At 38.7% G+C, this 19,296-nt stretch overlaps 2 protein-coding genes across 11 annotated transcripts in view; one reads left to right on the plus strand and one right to left on the minus strand.

Moving 5' to 3' along the window:
* The window catches only part of ppip5k2 (diphosphoinositol pentakisphosphate kinase 2), a 273,516-nt gene that overhangs the window by 24,318 nt on the left and 229,902 nt on the right, over positions 1-19,296 (plus strand). For all 10 annotated transcript variants that reach the window (XM_051929861.1, XM_051929854.1, XM_051929852.1 and 7 more), the window contains exons 2-3: positions 1,962-2,314; positions 16,992-17,187. In XM_051929861.1, coding sequence (XP_051785821.1) covers positions 2,150-2,314; positions 16,992-17,187 — 361 coding nt within the window. In that variant the 5' untranslated portion in view covers positions 1,962-2,149. The remainder of the gene's footprint in view (positions 1-1,961; positions 2,315-16,991; positions 17,188-19,296) is intronic.
* LOC127528808 (uncharacterized) lies at positions 6,973-12,666 on the minus strand. Its single transcript, XM_051929862.1, has 2 exons — positions 12,193-12,666; positions 6,973-8,239 (listed from the first exon to the last, which is right to left on the minus strand). The coding sequence occupies exons 1-2, from the start codon at positions 12,219-12,221 to the stop codon at positions 7,042-7,044; spliced, it is 1,227 nt and encodes a 408-aa protein (XP_051785822.1). The 5' UTR covers positions 12,222-12,666; the 3' UTR covers positions 6,973-7,041.

Consider the following 19,296-nt stretch of genomic DNA (forward strand, 5'->3'; position numbering starts at 1 on the left):
CATAGTTAATCGGACAGTAGTCCTTTTTCACTCAACTGAATTCAAAAGCAAAGGCAGCCACTGGAGCATCGTTCTGGATGAGTCACTCCATCATTAACCATAAGAAATCCTTCCAAAATGGAGAGATAAAAGAGGCCTTCGTTGAGGCTGCTGACTTGTTTTGGGATTTTAAAAACAAACCAGAAATATTCAATCAAAGCTTTTCAGCTATCAAGAAATACAGTAAAATGGTGCTGTGAAGTAATGGCCAATGATTTGACACAGCAGCTTTGGAAGGAAGGCTTTGTGGACTGCAAGTGTTTCTCACTGCAATTAGACGAGTCTACGGATTTAAGTGACACAGCCCAATTGTGCCTTTTTATTTGGATGGTGTTTACAGGTATGACTGCAAAAGAGGAGCTGTTAACAATACTGCCCATGAAAGAACACACACTTGGAGAGAACCTTTTTCAGTCTTTCAAAACTTTATCAAGAAAACCCAGCTCCCAGTATGTAAATTGATGGCAATCACCACAGATGGTGTGTCTGCAATGGTGGGCTACTCAAATGGATTTATTGCCAAGTGGAGGAAGATGCTTTCCCCCGACTTCCTTAATTACCACTGCGTTATACATCAGCAAGAATAATTATGTGTAAAAATGCTAAACATGAAAGAGATAATGGACCCTATTCACCTGCTCTATTCGAGTGAGTTCACTTCAAAGACATGCACATCTGGAAGAGGCTAACTGCAACTACTCTGACCTCTTTCTACACACTGACGTTACATGGCTTAGTAGTGGGGAAATTCCTGCAGAGATTTTGTGACCTCTGTCTGGAGATAAAGGAGTTTCTCCTTGTCATTAAACATGTAGAATACAAGCAACTTAATGATGATCGGTGGCTGCTAGACATGGCATTTTTATCATAAAACATAATCACAAACGGAACTTTGCATGATACCTTGGCGAGCTCTGTAAGCCCTGCTGTTGGACATGCGTGTGGCAGATTAACTGGCAGGATGAACAACCTGTTGCTGCATCCAGATGGTGCCATCTTTCCCTTTTACGCCTGGTGTGGCTACATTGTTCTTATGTGTGATTGGATGTTTCTTGCAGGGAGGGCTTCTGTTCTTTTTCTCCAATGTAGAACCCTCATCTTCATCTGAGTTCACCTCTGTTATAGCACGTCTTAATTTGATGATTGGATGATAAAGTGGACTGGACTGCCAATACTGATTCTCTGTGCAAGAGAGGACAGAGCCGGCTATACTTCCTTAGAAGACTGGCGTCCTTCAACATCTGCAATAAGATGCTGCAGATGTTCTATCAGACGGTTGTGGCGAGCGCCCTCTTCTATGCGGTGGTGTGCTGGGGAGGCAGCATTAAGAAGGACGCCTCACGCCTGGACAAACTGGTGAGGAAAGCAGGCTCTATTGTAGGCATGGAGCTGGACAGTTTGACATCTGTGGCAGAGCGACGGGCACTCAGCAGGCTCCTATCAATTATGGAGAATCCACTGCATCCACTAATCAGTGTCATCTCCAGACAGAGGAGCAGCTTCAGCGACAGACTGCTGTCACTGTCCTGCTTCACTGACAGACTGAGGAGATTGTTCCTCCCCCAAACTATGCGACTCTTCAATTCCACCCGGGGGGGTAAACGTTAACATTGTTCAAAGTTATTGTCTGTTTTTACCTGCATTTGTATTACTCTTTAATATTGTTTTTTGTATCAGTATGCTGCTGCTGGAGTATGTGAGATTTCCCCTTGGGATTAATAAAGTATCTATCTATCTGTAGATGGAAGAATGAATTTATAGTATATTTTTACTTTATTATTGGAGCTTTGCAAATATTATTTCGTAAAAAAATTGATTATAAATAATTTGGTATTCATATTTTTGACAGGGTGCTCTTTATTAAATGTTAACATCTTTTTAAATTTTGCATATTAACAAGAGTTTTCTTTTTCTTTCCCTAGATAGAAAAGATATGTGTTCTGAACATCCTGGATATAATGGAACGGACTATACTCTCTGCCACACCTAACAGATATATTTGCATTTTCTGGAAAGTGGATTGATAAGTCTGAAGTGCCCAGAGGTTACAAAAACAGAAGTAACTCCTTGGTTTGCTCTTCACCGATTAGCCTGCCCTCTCTATATAGACATGTCTGTTGATGGTACAGATGGAGATAGCCCAAGATTTTTTGTTGGATGTGAAGATGGAGAATCCGATGAAATACTGGATCCTGTTAAATTAGAAAGTCATGACTATTGTTATGGAAATCCTGAAGAGGAGGAAGATGATGATGATGATGAAGAATATGATTCTGTGAGTTGTTAATTCTAAAATGGAGGATATTTTCTGTCTTTATACAGTTATATACTAAATTGTTTTTCATTTTAGAGTTGAATATGACAACAATCTTAATACAGAAACAAATTTCAAAAACAAAATAAAATGTACAACTGCTTTCTTTTTAAGACCTTCTTGACTTGGCATCTGGTGCTATTTGCTTTTAATGCTAACCGTTTCTACAGTGTCTGTATGTTGAACGTTTTTAAGTAATTATTAATTCCAAATACATCAGTAGTACTACTCATGTTAGCATGTGAAAGGTTGGCCTTTTAGAAGACAAGAAAACCCGGGGTGTGGCCTGAATTAGACAGAGAGACATTCCCACTAGAAAGAAGTTTTCAACATTGAGTGTCAGGGAAAAGAAAGATTGGCCAATTGGGAGTCACAAAGCTTGTCTAGTATGTAGCCCAGGAATGGCAATTACAAGATGCACCAGTCCAGGACAGCATAAGTTGCATCTCGAGTGGAACCATACAGTATCTAATAAGATGCTTGCAATTCGGCAGAGGCCATGTAGAGATAGATAGATAGATAGATACTTTATTAATCCCGTATGGGAAATTCACAACACGGAGCTGCTGAAAAGGCTGCCACTCACGGCGGCGCCGGATGCATACATTGCAGTCCTGGGAAAGAGTGGGTTTTAGCTTGTTGTACCTGACTCTGGGAAACAAATTTAAAAACTGCCTTATTTTACATCATGCATTATGCATTAAGACTGGCATCTGCAAGTTATCTTAACAGTAAAGATCGGGTTCAAGATCAGTGTAGGCATTCTAGGTACTCTACATGGCAATAGGGTTTTTATATTTCTTCTGTTTATTAGTATTCTTTCCCTTGTTCGTCCTTACTAGTGTTGTCACAATACCAAAATTTCAAACTTCGATACAGTACCAAGAACCGTATTGAAATTCAAAAACCATTTTTGATAACACAGTATAATGTAATTTATTTATATTGCAAAGTAAAACCTTTTCAACCTTTTGTAACTCTTGCTGAGGCAGACAATATTAACAATAAATACACAAAACTACACTAAATATACATTTAAATAAAATTAACAGTAATTTATAAGTCTATTGAACAGTAAATAACTTTAAACAATAAATCACTAAAGTAACAGTAGTGCAATTCTTATGAAGCAGTACTAAAAAACAACAAATCAACAGCACACTTTAATGCTATGCATTACAAAAGCAAACAGTGCAAATTACAATCTCTTTGATGCTTCCAAATTTTTTTTCAAGGAAGACTAGTATGTTAACATTTTCATTTGTTAGGCGTGCTCTTTTTGGGCTACAAATGAGCTTAGACATAACTACAAACATACTCCGAAGCGCAGCTATGCACAAATACTTTCTTGCAAATTGAGCAAGATGAGGCAGGTTTTTCTGATTTGTTTTTCACCATGCAAGTTGATGTTCCTCTGCACTAAGTTCAGGCATCTTCTCATAAACTGAGATGCACAGTTTCAGGTGATGCAGTGTGCCGAAACTGCGGACTGTGGCTCTTTGTTTTCCTCCTGTATGTTTGTTAACAGTCATTTCAGATCAGGTTTGCTTTTCTTTAATGGTTGTTTGGTGCTTGAAGAGGGTGTTTGCTGTATTTGGGTTTCCACCTCAAGCAAATGAACAGTTATTTAGCACCTTCGGTCATGAAATGTGGATGTGTTGAGAACCAGCTACAGATGGTGGTCATCATAACTCTGTCTTAGGTCATTTTTTGTATATTTTTTTAAGGTGCTGTCTCAAGATACTACCACTCTGATCAGCTGTCGAATGGGAAAAAATCTTCCATTAAAATGGTAGAACAGAGGAGAGGGTGATGTGCTTGTCACCACTGAGGTCCTCGGTTAAAGAGCATAATGGACTTAAAACCTCTCTTACACCCTCAAGAACTGTAATGTTGTCTTTTGGCATTAGGTGCCACTTTTTTCCTGTTATCTGCTAGAATTGAGCAAACAGCATGCTGCTGTTCTAAAAATGTCTCCACCATTTCATATTCTGAATCCCAGTGTGTCGGCTCATCATGAATTAGTTTGTGTTTGGGAATCTTAAGTCCTTTTGTTTCATTTTCAACTGTGTGCACATTTTTGGAGACCTGCTGAGAGCAGACACGGTTTTTCTTAGACTTGAGAGGGCTACAGACACAAGGTATGTCTAGGCCCTTGTGAATTGCCAGGTGCAAATGGAATCCATGTAAGATCTTGCTTTTTTGTGTTCAATGAGGCATTATCAGTTGTGATCCTAGCCATTTTTGTCAGGTCCAACTGCTGTTCATCCTGAATAGACCACTCTAAGGCTTCCCTTACGCTTTCTCCAGTGTACTCGGAATTAAGCCGGACACATTCCAAACACCAGCTTTGCATGTCTCAGGACTGTATAAACTGGAGAGTTACTGCAATGTATGTTGTGGCAGACCTGTTGGTCCACGGGACAGTTGTGGTTGTAAAGTAAGGTTTCTGTGTAAGACTATTCATTGTTTTACTTTTTATTTCCTCAAAGTATAGGGATTTTAGTGTATATGAAATAATTTCTTGAAGGAAGACAATATCTGTTGTTTACTTGTTGCACAAGCTGCTGAAATCCCGGTTTTTCAATTTTGTATACAGATTCTTGAACCCTGTATATGTATTCTGCAAATGCCCTGTTTAATCTCTTGTCCTCTGGTGAATTTTTTTTTTTTTTTTTTGGTCATATCTTTTATGTTGTCCAAATACATATAGTACAGTAGGCTGTTATTGTAAAGAACTTATCACCTTTCTGAAAACAGGACAAACCATTTAGTTATGTTTTCTGAGGGCAGGTTTGTTAGGTGGTGTGTCACTTAATCACAGATTCCTCTGTGGTCTAGTGACCCATGTCCTGCTTACAGAGGAATCAAAGCATTATGGTCATCTAAATCTGTTCCTTGGAGAGTTGCAGTCAGGGTGGGTGATGGAATGATCCTTATGGATGATGCTGCAATTATGATCCGCTGGGTTGGCTGCTTTGAATAGGTGTTTAAAGCTGATCTTCTGGCATTGGACATCTCTGGTTCTGTGGTTCTTGAGGTTGATCCTCTAATTAGCTAAAATTTACAATGGGTGTTACAGACTCAAATCAAATGTACTGTATCTATAATAATAAAAGGCAAAGCCCTCACTGACTGACTCACTCACTGACTGACTGACTGACTGACTGACTGACTCATCACTAATTCTCCAACTTCCCGTGTAGGTGGAAGGCTGAAATTTGGCAGGCTCATTCCTTACAGCTTACTTACAAAAGTTAGGCAGGTTTCATTTCGAAATTCAAAGCGTAATGGTCATAACTGGAACATATTTTTTGTCCATACACTGTAATGGAGGAGGCGGAGTCGCGTATCGCGTCATCACGCCTCCTACGTAATCACGTGAACTAAAAACAAGGAAGACATTTACAGCACGAGTCACACGCGGGAACGAAGGTAAATGACGTTAATTTTTGACTGTCTTTTAATACTGTGTGAGCATACATATTAACACATGTGCAATTAAACGTGTGCATTTACGGGGTGATTTCTGAGGCTTAAAAGCTCACCTTTTATCAAACGCGGGAAGAAAGGTAACTGACGTTGTTCACTGTCTTTTAATACTGTGTAACCATACATATTAACACATGTCCAATTAAACGTGTGCATTTACGGGGTGATTTCTCAGGCTTAAAAGCTCGCCTTTTACTAAAAAGGTAAATGCAAAACTATTTTCAATCAGTTTATTGAAACGCTCCCGTTAAGGATTGCAATAACATATTCGCGAGATAAAAGAACGAAGTAGGGGGAAATGGAGGAACAGCCGCAAACAGCGAAGAGCAAAAAATTTATTAAACAATTGAGAACGGAGCGAGTTAAGCATACAAGCATGTTCATAAGGGAAACAAAGCACGGTTGTTTTAGTTTGGGAAAATGGTTCAAAGGTTTTAACAAAATAAGCAGGCAAGAATCAGAGAGGAAAGGTCCAATACTTCAATTGTTTACTTGTTCAAATATAATATCAGTTACATACAATATAATAGCAATATACATGCAGATATAGGAATTGTACTATTGACAAAGATATATGATTTATACTATTGACTTACAGTAATACAGATATGTGAATTATACTATTGACTTACAGTAATACAGATATGTGAATTATACTATACTTACAGTAATATCAAAAGACCCAGAGCCATCATCCTAGACCAGTAGACTGGGGGAGCCCGCGTGTCAGTCTCGTCAGAGGATCAACTCGTGAGCCTGGTCCAATACCGGGCGGTGTGCACGTTCCCCACGGTTGAGCTTCCAAAGAAACTGAGGGCGGAACCTTCCCTTATATACTAATTGAGTGTCCTTGCCCAAAATGGCTTACGTGTAAGCAGTGTATACAGAAGTGATCAGTTTCTGCACACATCTTCCCACGGGACAACTTATGTGTTATCTCTACTAAGCCTAAAACAACCCTTCTTAGAGACATCAAAACAACTTACAGAAAAACATCTTGCATTAATTAACCTTTCCCTAAAACATTCTGAAACCCTTTATGAGAAAGAAGTTTTTGCACATTCTTTCTCTATCATCCCAAACATTCCAATCTTTGTAGCTGGTTTTGCACTGAAGCGACCAACCCCCTCTTACTTCTTTATTTTATCCCTTCTCCTGTTACAGAGAAAACCTTTTTATTACAATCGGTCCCTCGCTCAGCGCAAAATCAGCAACCTTGTCTGTCGTGCTCTATTATTAATTCGTTTTAAAACACAAAACACATAGCAATTAAATATAGTCATTAAAGCAATAATAATAATAAGCAGCACCAAAGGGTGTCCGTGTGCAACAACAGGTAAAACGTGATATCTACACAAGGTTATCATAGTGGTAACATTATATTGAAACCAATACCCATTACATATTGTATCATTACACCTAATATATTCAGGTTTAACTGTTAACCATAAGCTACTGCTAATGTTCCATATATCTTGCCATATTTGCATATTATTAGTCCTTAAAGCCATTTGCATGTTATTTTTCTGTATCTGTGCTTGTAATATGTTAAAAGTGCATACAGTCCAGTTCATGAAAGTTGACACATTTAGCCATCGAGTGTCATTGCTAGCCGTGATTATCCAATCTGAAGCGCGTTGTTCCCAGTTTACTGTTTGCTGATGAGAGACCATGGACTGAGGTAACCACCTAGCCATTTGGTCTGCCACTTTGTGAGTATGTCGTCCCACATTCTCAAGCTTGTTTGCAGTTATTTCATTATCTACGGTGTTTAAAGTTCCTAGGGTGGTGCCAACCCCTCCTAAGAAAGTGTCATACCATGCCCGTTTAGCACGCTTACACTGTGGCAACAGTGGAAACGTCACTTGCCATGTAACCTTAGTCCTTTTTGCTGTCATAGAAACAAGTTTACATGTGTCAATTATTGGTTCTACATGTGACTGTCTCGTTATGGGGGTTCTAGCCCACACGGCTATAGCAAGCATTGGTATAGTCCTGTTAATAATTTCAGTTGCATTGATCCAGCCAATGGGCCCAGTCTTATTAGAGGTGTATTCGCTTGATGTTGCATTGTCCTCGCACTGTACCTTGGAGCCGTTCCAGGGCCCCATACACCAAGTTACTTTCGACGTCCAGGTAATATTTAAGTTTTCAGAGCACTCAATCAGATACTTCTGTGGTTTTACCCCCGGCACCTTCAAGTTCGAGGAGTAGATGGTGCACCCGTCACCAGTCGTAATGTTGAGGACATTGCAAGACTGATTCTCCAGACACGTGGTGTTCTCCTGACGTCTGGGCTTAGTGGAATCGTTCCACCACCATCGGACCGGAGTCGTCTCCGTTGCCTCACCTCCTAATGTGGTGGCTCCTACTTCATTCAGAACACCCCCAATTCTGTAAAACAAGAACACAGCATGTTGCACCCACTCCTCACTCCCGTCTATAGCAGTGTTTTACAGGAACATTTACCCATGCTTCTTCTCCATTGTATAGAACAGTTACAATCAAATCCTGTCCCATTGCGATGATTTCTGCCGGGCGGGGTGGTTCATGGGGTTGTTTAACCCACACCTTCACCCCGTTAACCAATTTAGGAGCATCTGTTGATCCAAATCCCCCCACATTCCGGCCAGTCTTAACTACTGGTGCAGTACTTTCCTGCACTTTTCCCATGTGAACTGGTATTATTAACAAGTGCGCTATTCGATCTCCCTTAGTCAATTTGATTGGATCCCCCATTGAGGATTGTAACAGAACTTTGACGGTCCCTTGGTAATCTGCGTCGATTACGCCTGTTAGCACAGTGACTCCCTTTAGCGCCAGACTTGATCTTGGGCATACATGCCCGTAGTGTCCCTTCGGGATTTTCACCCCTTTGTTTTACATGCTGAGCTCCAAAAACTGGATGGTAAGCCACTGCCTTTCATTTACTTATTCCCCAATATGAATGTGCTGCTTGAAACACCAATAAGTTTTTTCATTCCAACTAACTGCTAAAATGGCCATTCCATTAATTCAAATGCAGTACTTTCAAAAGCTTTCATATACAAACACGTGCTTTGCTTTCATCTCCTCTATTTCTTTCTTTAATTCACTTAGTTTTCAGTCACATTATTCAACTCATGCCCTGCAGTCTACAATGGCTATACAAATCCACCAGTTTCTCCACATTCAATGTCTAAATCAAATCTTACTTAGCACTGGTTACTTTTACAAAAAGTTATGAATTAACTATTGGTATAACATTTTTAAACCTCAGAATTATACAGAGAATGCAGTGCAGTAGAGAATAAATGGAAGAAAACATTCTTACTCTTTTCCTTTTCTTTCAGTCCTCTGTTTTAACTTGCAATTTGGCATTGGCTGTTTTTATACTGCCACATGCCATTTTTCATACCAATTATTGCATTTAAACAAATGCACACCATATTGTCACTTACACTTTCCTTCATTACTACATACAAGTAACCCTCACATTATAGCAGCTTTACTTGTAAACTGACGTCTCCAATATACATATTGTTTTCTCTGCAGCAATAATCAACACAGGGGCTTTGAAAGGAGTGCTCCCAATAACCAGCTTAAGTTCTACTGCTGTTCCTCAGGGTCAAAAGACCCCGAAATCAAAGCACACACTTTAACACTGAGCGGTCGTTGTTTAATCCGTATGGCATTCTCCTTATGCATCGCTACGTGTACTGCTAGCTGCTCGTGACTTTTTAGCCAGGTATTACTCCTCTCTCTTGCTTTCCCATCTATTTGCTTTATAATTATTAACCATACACAATCTGTCTGACCAGCAGACAAGTGTAGGTTTTCTGTTTCAGCCGCCTTTGCCTCCACTTGATGCAGAGACGGCTTATCTGCGTCTTTGACTAGCTCGGCTGCTGCAGCTGACTCCGCCCTCCTCGAGGAAAGCACAACGGCCTCCGATTCGACTCTCTCTATCGCTACTGCTACGGTTAACGTTGCCGTTAAAGTTTCTGTTGCAACTACTGCTGTCTCCATTTTTAGCGAAGAAAACACAGCTGTAAAAGCTGATTCTACCGTACACCTAAAAAACTTCAGAAATGCTGTTGATGCACGCTGACATTTGCAGGCTGTATGCCAGCATGCGATTACAGCATATTTGCCACCTGTGGACGATCCATCCCTATTATATACTCTTTCACTGGGGTGATTAGTACGGGGTAGGGTCTCACGGGCAACTGACCAATTTGTAACATCACCGTCACCTGAGTGGCAGGGATGTCCGTTCCCCCAATCCCCTGCACTGTCAATCGTTTCCCCTTGAATTTAGATGGATTCCCATATATTAAAGTGGCCTCCGCACCCGTATCGATGAGAGCCTTTACTATTTGTTTGTTTTTATTTTCCCAATGTATCGTTACCGGTACAAAAGGTCGAATGTCCGCATCATGCCAATTTAGGGCTCTCACCTGTGCTTGGCCCCATCCCTAACAATCTCGTGCTGCGCGTTCTAATTCTTCAACGGGATATAAAGTCCTTCCTTTATTTTTCCCTTTCCCTTTAGCTTTTTTCCCTCCTTTCTTATGCTTACTCTTGCGTCGGTTTTTCTCCCTATCTTCCTCCTCCTCTTCCTCCGAGGAGCTCTCGGAAGATGAAGAGGGGCCAGTTTCATCACGCTTTTGCTCAATTTCTCCCACTCAGCAAAGGTAAGAACTTCGTCATGCTTTTTACTTAATTTTTCCCATTCTGCAAAGGTAAGGAGTGAATGTACTTCCGCCTTTGCCACTCGCTTCTTTATTCCGCCAGACTTATCTATAAGTCCTTTTTTCTTTGCCCTGTCCAGGAGCAGTCCTGTAGGCTGTCCATCTATCTCCTCCTTAGGGACCTTAGCATTAATTAACGCTCCCCATAACTCCTTCCTATTCACTCCCCCTGTTCTACAGGCGCTATTCCTTGATGTAGCCCCAGTGGGTTGTGTTGCAGCTGTCCCTGGCGGGGCTCCTCCCCACTCCCCCAGGTCACCTAAATCCCGTAATTTAGTCACAACCTCCCCCACTCCTGCACCTACCTCATTCAGTAAAAGAGTCATTATTATTCCTTTCAAACTAGCAGGGGCTGTTCTTATCAGGACGGTCCTGGCCATAGATGTAAATGGGAACACATCTAACTGATCCGCTTGGCCCGCTACCACGGCGTCCCTCATTGCCAATTCTCTAACCACTCGAATCGCCTGCTGCAAAGTCGTCCATGGTTTTACTTCAGGCCAATTCTGTGGGTGTGGATATATTTCATACGCTGCGTTCGCCGCCAGCGCCAGCAACGTGCTGTCCCCTTCTAACTTAGTCAATTCTTGTCTCATTGCTTGTTTAAAACGGGAATCGACAGCATAATCTGTAAATTCAGTACCATCCCCCTTATCCAGTGACACATGCCCGGCTCCTGCATCATGCAAGCGTACAAGCCATGTGTCTACTGGCTCATTTCGCCCTTGTGCATAACGTGATCTAAATCCTTCCCTTTCTTGTGCAGTATAATCTTCGAAAACATCTCCCCTCCTAACATTACCATGTGCGTCAGTAAAAAGTCTGCGACGTGTGACGGGTTTAGCCTGTAAAGGCAGAGGATCAATTACCGACCCTGCATCGGGTCCGTCATCATCCTCATAATCATCATCCCAAATGTTACCATCCCATTTTTCAGGATCCCACTCATGGACATTAGCTGCGGCTACAAACGCTTTAACCTTCGCAACATCCGGTCTGCGCTTCTTTTTCGCATTCACCTTGGCTATGCAAAAGGCTGCCTTTTCCGACATCCCCTCGGCTCTCTGTACCCGCGGCAATAATACAGCTACCTGGGATTCGGCCATTGAGGCCCGCCCTAACGCATCCGCCAAGTCCATTTGCATTTTCTTAATCTCCCTTTCTTTTTCGTCTACCAGACTATCCAGACTTCTAACCGCAGTTAGCAAAACCCACCCCCGCGTCTGCAAGCCCGTTATGGGTTCCTTTACAGACACCTGACATTTCTTAAACATCTCTGATTTCCTTTGCCTCACTTAGTAATTCAATATTTTACCAAATTCCCCAAAATCCTGCAGCGACTACGCCAAAATGTTTTAGTTTGGGAAAATGGTTCAAAGGTTTTAACAAAATAAGCAGGCAAGAATCAGAGAGGAAAGGTCCAATACTTCAATTGTTTACTTGTTCAAATATAATATCAGTTACATACAATATAATAGCAATATACATGCAGATATAGGAATTGTACTATTGACAAAGATATATGATTTATACTATTGACTTACAGTAATACAGATATGTGAATTATACTATTGACTTACAGTAATACAGATATGTGAATTATACTATACTTACAGTAATATCAAAAGACCCAGAGCCATCATCCTAGACCAGTAGACTGGGGGAGCCCGCGTGTCAGTCTCGTCAGAGGATCAACTCGTGAGCCTGGTCCAATACCGGGCGGTGTGCACGTTCCCCACGGTTGAGCTTCCAAAGAAACTGAGGGCGGAACCTTCCCTTATATACTAATTGAGTGTCCTTGCCCAAAATGGCTTACGTGTAAGCAGTGTATACAGAAGTGATCAGTTTCTGCACACATCTTCCCACGGGACAACTTATGTGTTATCTCTACTAAGCCTAAAACAACCCTTCTTAGAGACATCAAAACAACTTACAGAAAAACATCTTGCATTAATTAACCTTTCCCTAAAACATTCTGAAACCCTTTATGAGAAAGAAGTTTTTGCACATTCTTTCGCTATCATCCCAAACATTCCAATCTTTGTAGCTGGTTTTGCACTGAAGCGACCAACCCCCTCTTACTTCTTTATTTTATCCCTTCTCCTGTTACAGAGAAAACCTTTTTATTACAACGGTGTAAAACGTAACTTTAAATTAAGTTTATAGAAACGCTCCCGCTGCGGATTGCAATAACATATTCGCGAGATAAAACTTTAATGAGAAGACACGAGGTATAAACGAAGCACACACCGTGGCGCAACGTTAGGGGCAACAGTTTCAACCATTCTATGATCTGCTTCTCGCAACTGAAAGACGGCACATGGCGGATGTTAGCCCACTTGCTGACCGCAACGTTAGGGGCTTCAACTATGGCGCTGACGCAACATCTCAGTGCCAACACTTTGCACACTGTACTTAAGACACGCCCTCCTCACTGGACAGTTAAAAACACCAATCAAACTAACGATGACATCAAGTATTACCCAATCAAAAGTAGGAAAGGAGGCATCTTCATAAAATGCGTGTGGGATGATTTGCATGAGACGCTGCTTTAAAAAAAAAATGATACAAAAAATACGGGATAAATCCCGTCCAGTATTGATTCAAAACGGGACGCGCAATTTCATTCTCAAACGCGGCACGATTCCGTATTTTAAAGGACGGGTGGCAACCCTACAGTGCCAGGTAACCACCCATACAATCAGATTGTGATTCAGACTAGGAATGCAATGAATGTAATTACCCCGATCTACATACAAGGCGAAAGTCTTGCAACATTCAAAGATCATGGTTTGGGATAATTAGTACTTATTAAGTACAACATTGAACATAAAAGAGCTTATGAAGCCTTGAACCGAAAAAAAGCAAGATCTCAGAGATCGTAAAAAAAAAAAAAGGAGGTAATGTCGTTTTACTCGCTGTACATTTTAGTCAAACATTACCAGTTATTCCACGAGGGAGACCAGCAGATGAACTCAACGCGTGTTTAAAATCCATGCTTCTCCCACGGTCGGTTATATGTCGCGTGTTCTCGGGTACGTACACCAAAAAATGTATACATTTAAGCATGTAATGGGCAAAGAAAAAATGAGGTATACCCGAAGGCACTGCAGTAGTACTCAATGTAACTTTACTTCTTAAATGTTAATGTTTTACTGTTTAATAATTTATACGCTTCTTATATATTGTTCAAATTCTTTTATCAAAATACCAGTGACAGCGTCAAAATACCAGTGACAGCGCAATGCACGATAACATGGAGTGAATACACCATACGCATCCGCCCACGGCCACCCTGGTGTGCGCAGATAGGAGTTGATTCTAAAATAAAATAAACATAAAAAGAGTAATACATTCATCACCCATAAAGCGGATAGCAGACGTGACGTATTACATGTGTACCACATTTCAAGTCAATACGTGAAACGGTTTGCAAGCTACATGTGATTTAAAATCATGGACAGACCAACGAAAAGCCACGGTAGCAAATTATAGAAGAAGATTTTACTGTTTAATAATTTATATTTATATGAAATGTGCTTCTTATATATTACTTCATATTCTCATATGATAATGATGTTAATGTTGTTTATATTGATTTCTATGTTATTGTAAGTGCATCTATGTGTGTATATGTATGTATGTATGTGTGTATATATATATATATATATATATATATATAAAAAATATATGTGTATATGTATATATAATATATCTGTATATGTGTGTATATGTGTGTGTATATGTGTATATGTATATATATATGACAGCAACACTCATAACAATGACAACACAATTACATTGACAATCATGTTACGTTATTTTTAAAATGTTTCCTTTACTTTTTCATAACCTCTTTAACACACTACTTCTCCGCTGCGAAGCGCGGGTATTTTGCTAGTGTATTTATATAATAATAATAGTAGCTCACTACTCAAAATGGAAAATGCGGGAAAGACTTGTGCTCGAACCTTTTGATTTTTAGGCAGCCGCACTTACTTCTAACCCACTCGTGCAATTGATAAATGGGCTTCAGTTTTTATACTATTGACAGCAACATGTAAATTGGATAATTTCTTTTTCTTCGGTTATATTTTTTGAATAAAGGCACACTTGTTTTGTTATACCTTTTGTGAAAGTGTTTATTCGATATTTGGACTTGCAGACTTGAAATGTATAATGTGTGAAGACACATTTTGTTGTTATAACATGAAAAAAATTTCTGTTGTAGTTATGTTCAACATTTCTTGCCTCGCATTTCCTGTCATCCTACATTTACCCAGCTCATTGTAAACACAGAACACACATGAAATGCATGTATTCCAAATAACAATATATTATGTACCCTATCCAACTCCAGGGAGGGAATTTAAGGTGGCCCAGCATTACGAGTTTTTTTTTTTTTTTTTTTTGTTTTGTTTTTGTAGGCTTCAGGGATTCTAGTGTTAAAGGATGAATGTGAGTTTAATTCCAGTATCATCTCAAAATCTCTCATTTAAAAAATGGCCACTACAAGTAAAAAAAAAAAATTACAAGTTACAGTTGATATGTCTCATTTTATTTCTAAACTAAATCCATAGTGGGATAAAAATGGTAATTCCAAAATCTTTTTTTTTTGTCTTGAAAGAGCTGCAGGATCTCCCTCCTTTGTTAAATTAAGCCATGTAGGATTTTTAAGCTCTTGGTCTTTAGTTCTGTTATCCAGTATTAATTGGGCAAACTTATTCAGAGAACTGCAAGTTAATTGTAAGAATAGTTTGACACCGAAAATGAAGTAGAATTAAACAAGTGATTGGATTTTGATTTGACTACTGTATCATGTCCGATTTCATCAAACTGAAGAAACAAATCCTTGGAGGAGCATTTAAATGAAGTTTCTTCTATAAAGTAAGCATAATTCAAATTACAACTCAGTGTGTGCTGCAGGCTGTGTGCATTTTAATTTGCCAAAAGGACAGGAGGAAAAATAGATGGCCATATGTACTAAAAAATTATTATTCCATTATAAACAACAGTTATAGTTACCACAGATTTTCCCCCCAACAAAAGTAGACGGCTCTATTGCTGGCAGCTGGCTCTCGTGGAATTCTCAGGATTCGGTTCTTTATCTTTTGCTTTGTTTCTAGATGTTTAAACAGTTCCCTTACAGATAAGAAATTCTACCCATACATCGTAACACATATATGTTATAAATTAAAGCTACATCTCTGTGTAAATAAGTAAAAATAAAAAAAATAGCATATGTTTCTGCCAAGCCATTTAAAATACAAATCACGAAGGTGCAAAGGTCTGTTGTAGTGAGCAGAAAAAAAACCCAACAAGTACAGTACAACTACATAAGATAATTACTGGTTAATTTATTAAAGAAATTTGAGTTTTGGGCACATTTTCTTTACTGTTTCATCGTTGTTTGGGGCATATCATCAGCCACTCAGTGCTTGATAAGCTGGTACCACATATTGTGAGGTGTTAAAGAATTCAGTAGAAAGAAAAAGTTCATGTGCAATACTATCTGTATTAAATTTCTGACTTACAGTTCTCCTTTTGACTTTGATTAGTGTTTTTTAATTCATCCCCTGGTCTTTCTTTTAATCTGTTCAAAACTGTCATGCACCTATTTGCAAGCAATACAGTATGATTTTGAAAATACATCATATTAGAGTTTTGTATTGTAAATAAAGACTTTAATGTTGGAAACTTAATTTTTAAAATTAACTTCACAGAGTTAAACCACTGTGTTAAATCACTAGATTAATACTTCCTTGAGTGATGTACTATAGAAAAATATCTGCAAAATTAAAATACATGGCAAAATATGTAGGAGTGTGCTTTAATATTGTTGAAACAATAGTGCTTACATATAGCAAACAAAAGACTAAACTGGGTTTGTAGATTTCAACAGATATCTTAAGTTTCAATGAAACCAAGTGATGAATTTCAGAAAATTGAGATAAACATACAGTATTTGCAAAGAGACTGACAAGGGAGACTCCTTGGTAGTTCTGTAACATGAGTAACATTCAGGACTGAAAATAGATTTTTACACTGTCCTGCTGAAAACTGAAATTTCTATAAACTTCAAGTAACTAGTGCACCTTTTATATTGTTTGAATTGACTTAAGTAAATTTATTTATTAAATGATTTTTCTTTCAACCAACACATTCTTATGTCAGCCTTAGTAATACATTTCTATAATTATATAAGAATGATAGAAAGGATAACTGTAAGATTGAGAACTGGGTCCCTGCTGCATTAATATGCATAATTCTTTGGGAATTAATACAGTGTGCCAAATACAGTACTTGAAAATTGGTCTGTGTTTTATTAATATTGCATTATATTGTAGAGAATTTGTTACAAAGGACGAAGAACATATTTGCTAAGCCTTTGATTTGGTGTGTCTAATTTTCAGCCTCCAGAAAGACAAATCATTGTTGGAATATGTGCCATGGCAAAAAAATCTAAATCCAAGCCCATGAAGGAAATTTTGGAACGCCTTTGCTTATTCAAATACATAACTGTTGTGATATTTGAAGAAGATGTAATACTGAATGAACCTGTAGACAACTGGCCTCTTTGTGACTGCCTGATATCTTTTCATTCAAAAGGTATGCATCTGTTATACCTTGAAACAAATTATATGTTGTTACTATTAAAAGTTATCGTAATGTCTTGGTTAAATTTGATGCTCAGAAGTCAGAGATAGTTGTTAGAATATTTAGGATTAACCTTTTTCATTCTTATGATAAGCATTGATTTTTTTTGGGAAAAATATTTGTGAAAATTTTATTCTGCCCTGGTTTACTGTTGAAAGTGTAATTTCTTTTAACTGTTAAATCTGTGTTATATAGAGCAGTTTGTTTATTAATAAACAGATTCTTTTGCAAAATACTTTTAATGAAAAACTTTATTTTGATGTAAGTATGCAGCTATCCCTCCATTTGACATAGAGGGAGTAAAACTTGCTGAAAATCACTGAAGCATGTTGGTTCAATATGGAAGCGAAAACAGCATGACTTTAAATTTAAATGAATGGGTGTAGAAACAACAATACTTTATCTCTTGTTATTTGATGACATATCAAACGCGTGCATGTATACACGGAACAATTGCTTTTCATTTAATCAGTTTTCAGGAGGAATACAGCACTTTTTCAGTGAACTGTAAGAGTATCAACAAAATTGTCTACATCTGAGAGATCATGGGCTACAAGCAGGGCTGTGGAGTCGGAGACAATTTTGGATACAATTTTGGAGTTGGCAAAAATGTACCGACTCTGACTCCTAATAAATTTAAATTGTAATGAAAAAAAAATACAGCAAGTTCAAATGTCCCATTTCACAAACAATAGCCATAATTAAATACTTATCTGATGTAGGAACAAAGCCCAGTACATAGTTGTGTTACTACTAGTGTGAAGTTCAGCTGAGCTGTTATACAACCAGACATTCACATATTGTAATCTGGATTATGGTACATTACAAAATGTATTTTCATTTTATTTCAGATAAAATGTCTTTTAACAAGTTCATTTGAGTGTAAACAAGTGTAATGATGTAGGTGTAGGTGTGTGATATGGCCTGATGTGTGTTCAGGGGTTCTGTCTGCACTCTCCACATATGCTCCCACCCAGGGCTGAACTGTAGCATAACTTTGCACACCACCTGTTCCAGAAGATTTTGAAATTAAAAAGGAACAGATTCTATGTATTGTGACAGATAATGATTCTAATATGTTAAGCACAATTGAGAAAATGAATAAAGTAGATGAAGAAAGTGACAAACAGATATTAGAGGAAGACAGTTATGCAAGTATTAGAGAAAGTGAAACCGAAGAGAATGGTGAAGTTTTAGATAACATTGTTGAAGAAGCATCTAAGCTTACTACTATTCAACATATGCATTGTGCTGTTCCTACTCTGCAACTTACAATAAGAGATGGATTGAAAGATAGTCATGCAGCTACTCTAATTGGCAAATTGTGGCAAGTAACTGTTGCAGCCAGGGCTCCTAAAACAGATGCCATTTGAAAAGACGTGCAGGAAAAGGAGCCATTTTGGATCAAATAACACGCTGGGGAAGCACTTATTTGATGGTAAAGCGTTTGCTTGAACTAAAAGACTTTCTTGAAGAACTGGACAATGAAAATGTCTTATTAACTGAAAGCCAGTGGGCACAAGTAAAAGAACTAGAGGTTGCAATATGAAGATTTAACACCCGGTACATTTTTCTTGGAATGGAAAATCTTGATATATTGCATGAACAAAAGTGGAGGGTTAATAGCTGATGGTATTGTATCTTCAATGAAGAAAAGAGTGTGTCTCTTACTGGATAATCAAATCTTGTTAGCTGCTATTTATGTTGATCCAATGAGCCGAATTTTGTTGAGCAGTGACCAGATTGCTAATGGAATAAAGACACTCTATGATGTAGCAGTTCACATGAAGGGATTACTACTACCTGAAACACCACCACTGGATGAAGCTATAAGCACTGGTAACTCTGGGTAATCCTCTTGAAATGAAGAATTAGACTTTGATTCCTACTTGGACAAAATGGAAGTTTCAAAAGCAAACCGACATCACCTATGTGTGAAAGATAAACGACTAGTAAATGTCCAAATAAAGAGATTCTGGCAGGAGTTTTTTAAAGAATTAAAAGAAGTTGAAAAGATCACTCATCGAAACTGACTGTAGAAGAAGCCATCGCTGTTGATCC

The sequence above is a fragment of the Erpetoichthys calabaricus genome, chromosome 7, assembly GCF_900747795.2.
Source record: "Erpetoichthys calabaricus chromosome 7, fErpCal1.3, whole genome shotgun sequence".
In the NCBI taxonomy this organism is placed as follows: Eukaryota; Metazoa; Chordata; class Cladistia; order Polypteriformes; family Polypteridae; genus Erpetoichthys; species Erpetoichthys calabaricus.

Excerpts from the sequence above, each read along its gene's own strand:
- LOC127528808 (XM_051929862.1), bottom strand. The coding sequence starts at position 12,221 with ATGATGGCTCTGGGTCTTTTGATATTACT. Across the intron at positions 8,240-12,192 it reads CTGGGTCTTTTGATATTACT|AATTGGGGGTGTTCTGAATG; the intron begins GTAAGTATAGTA and ends CTTGTTTTACAG.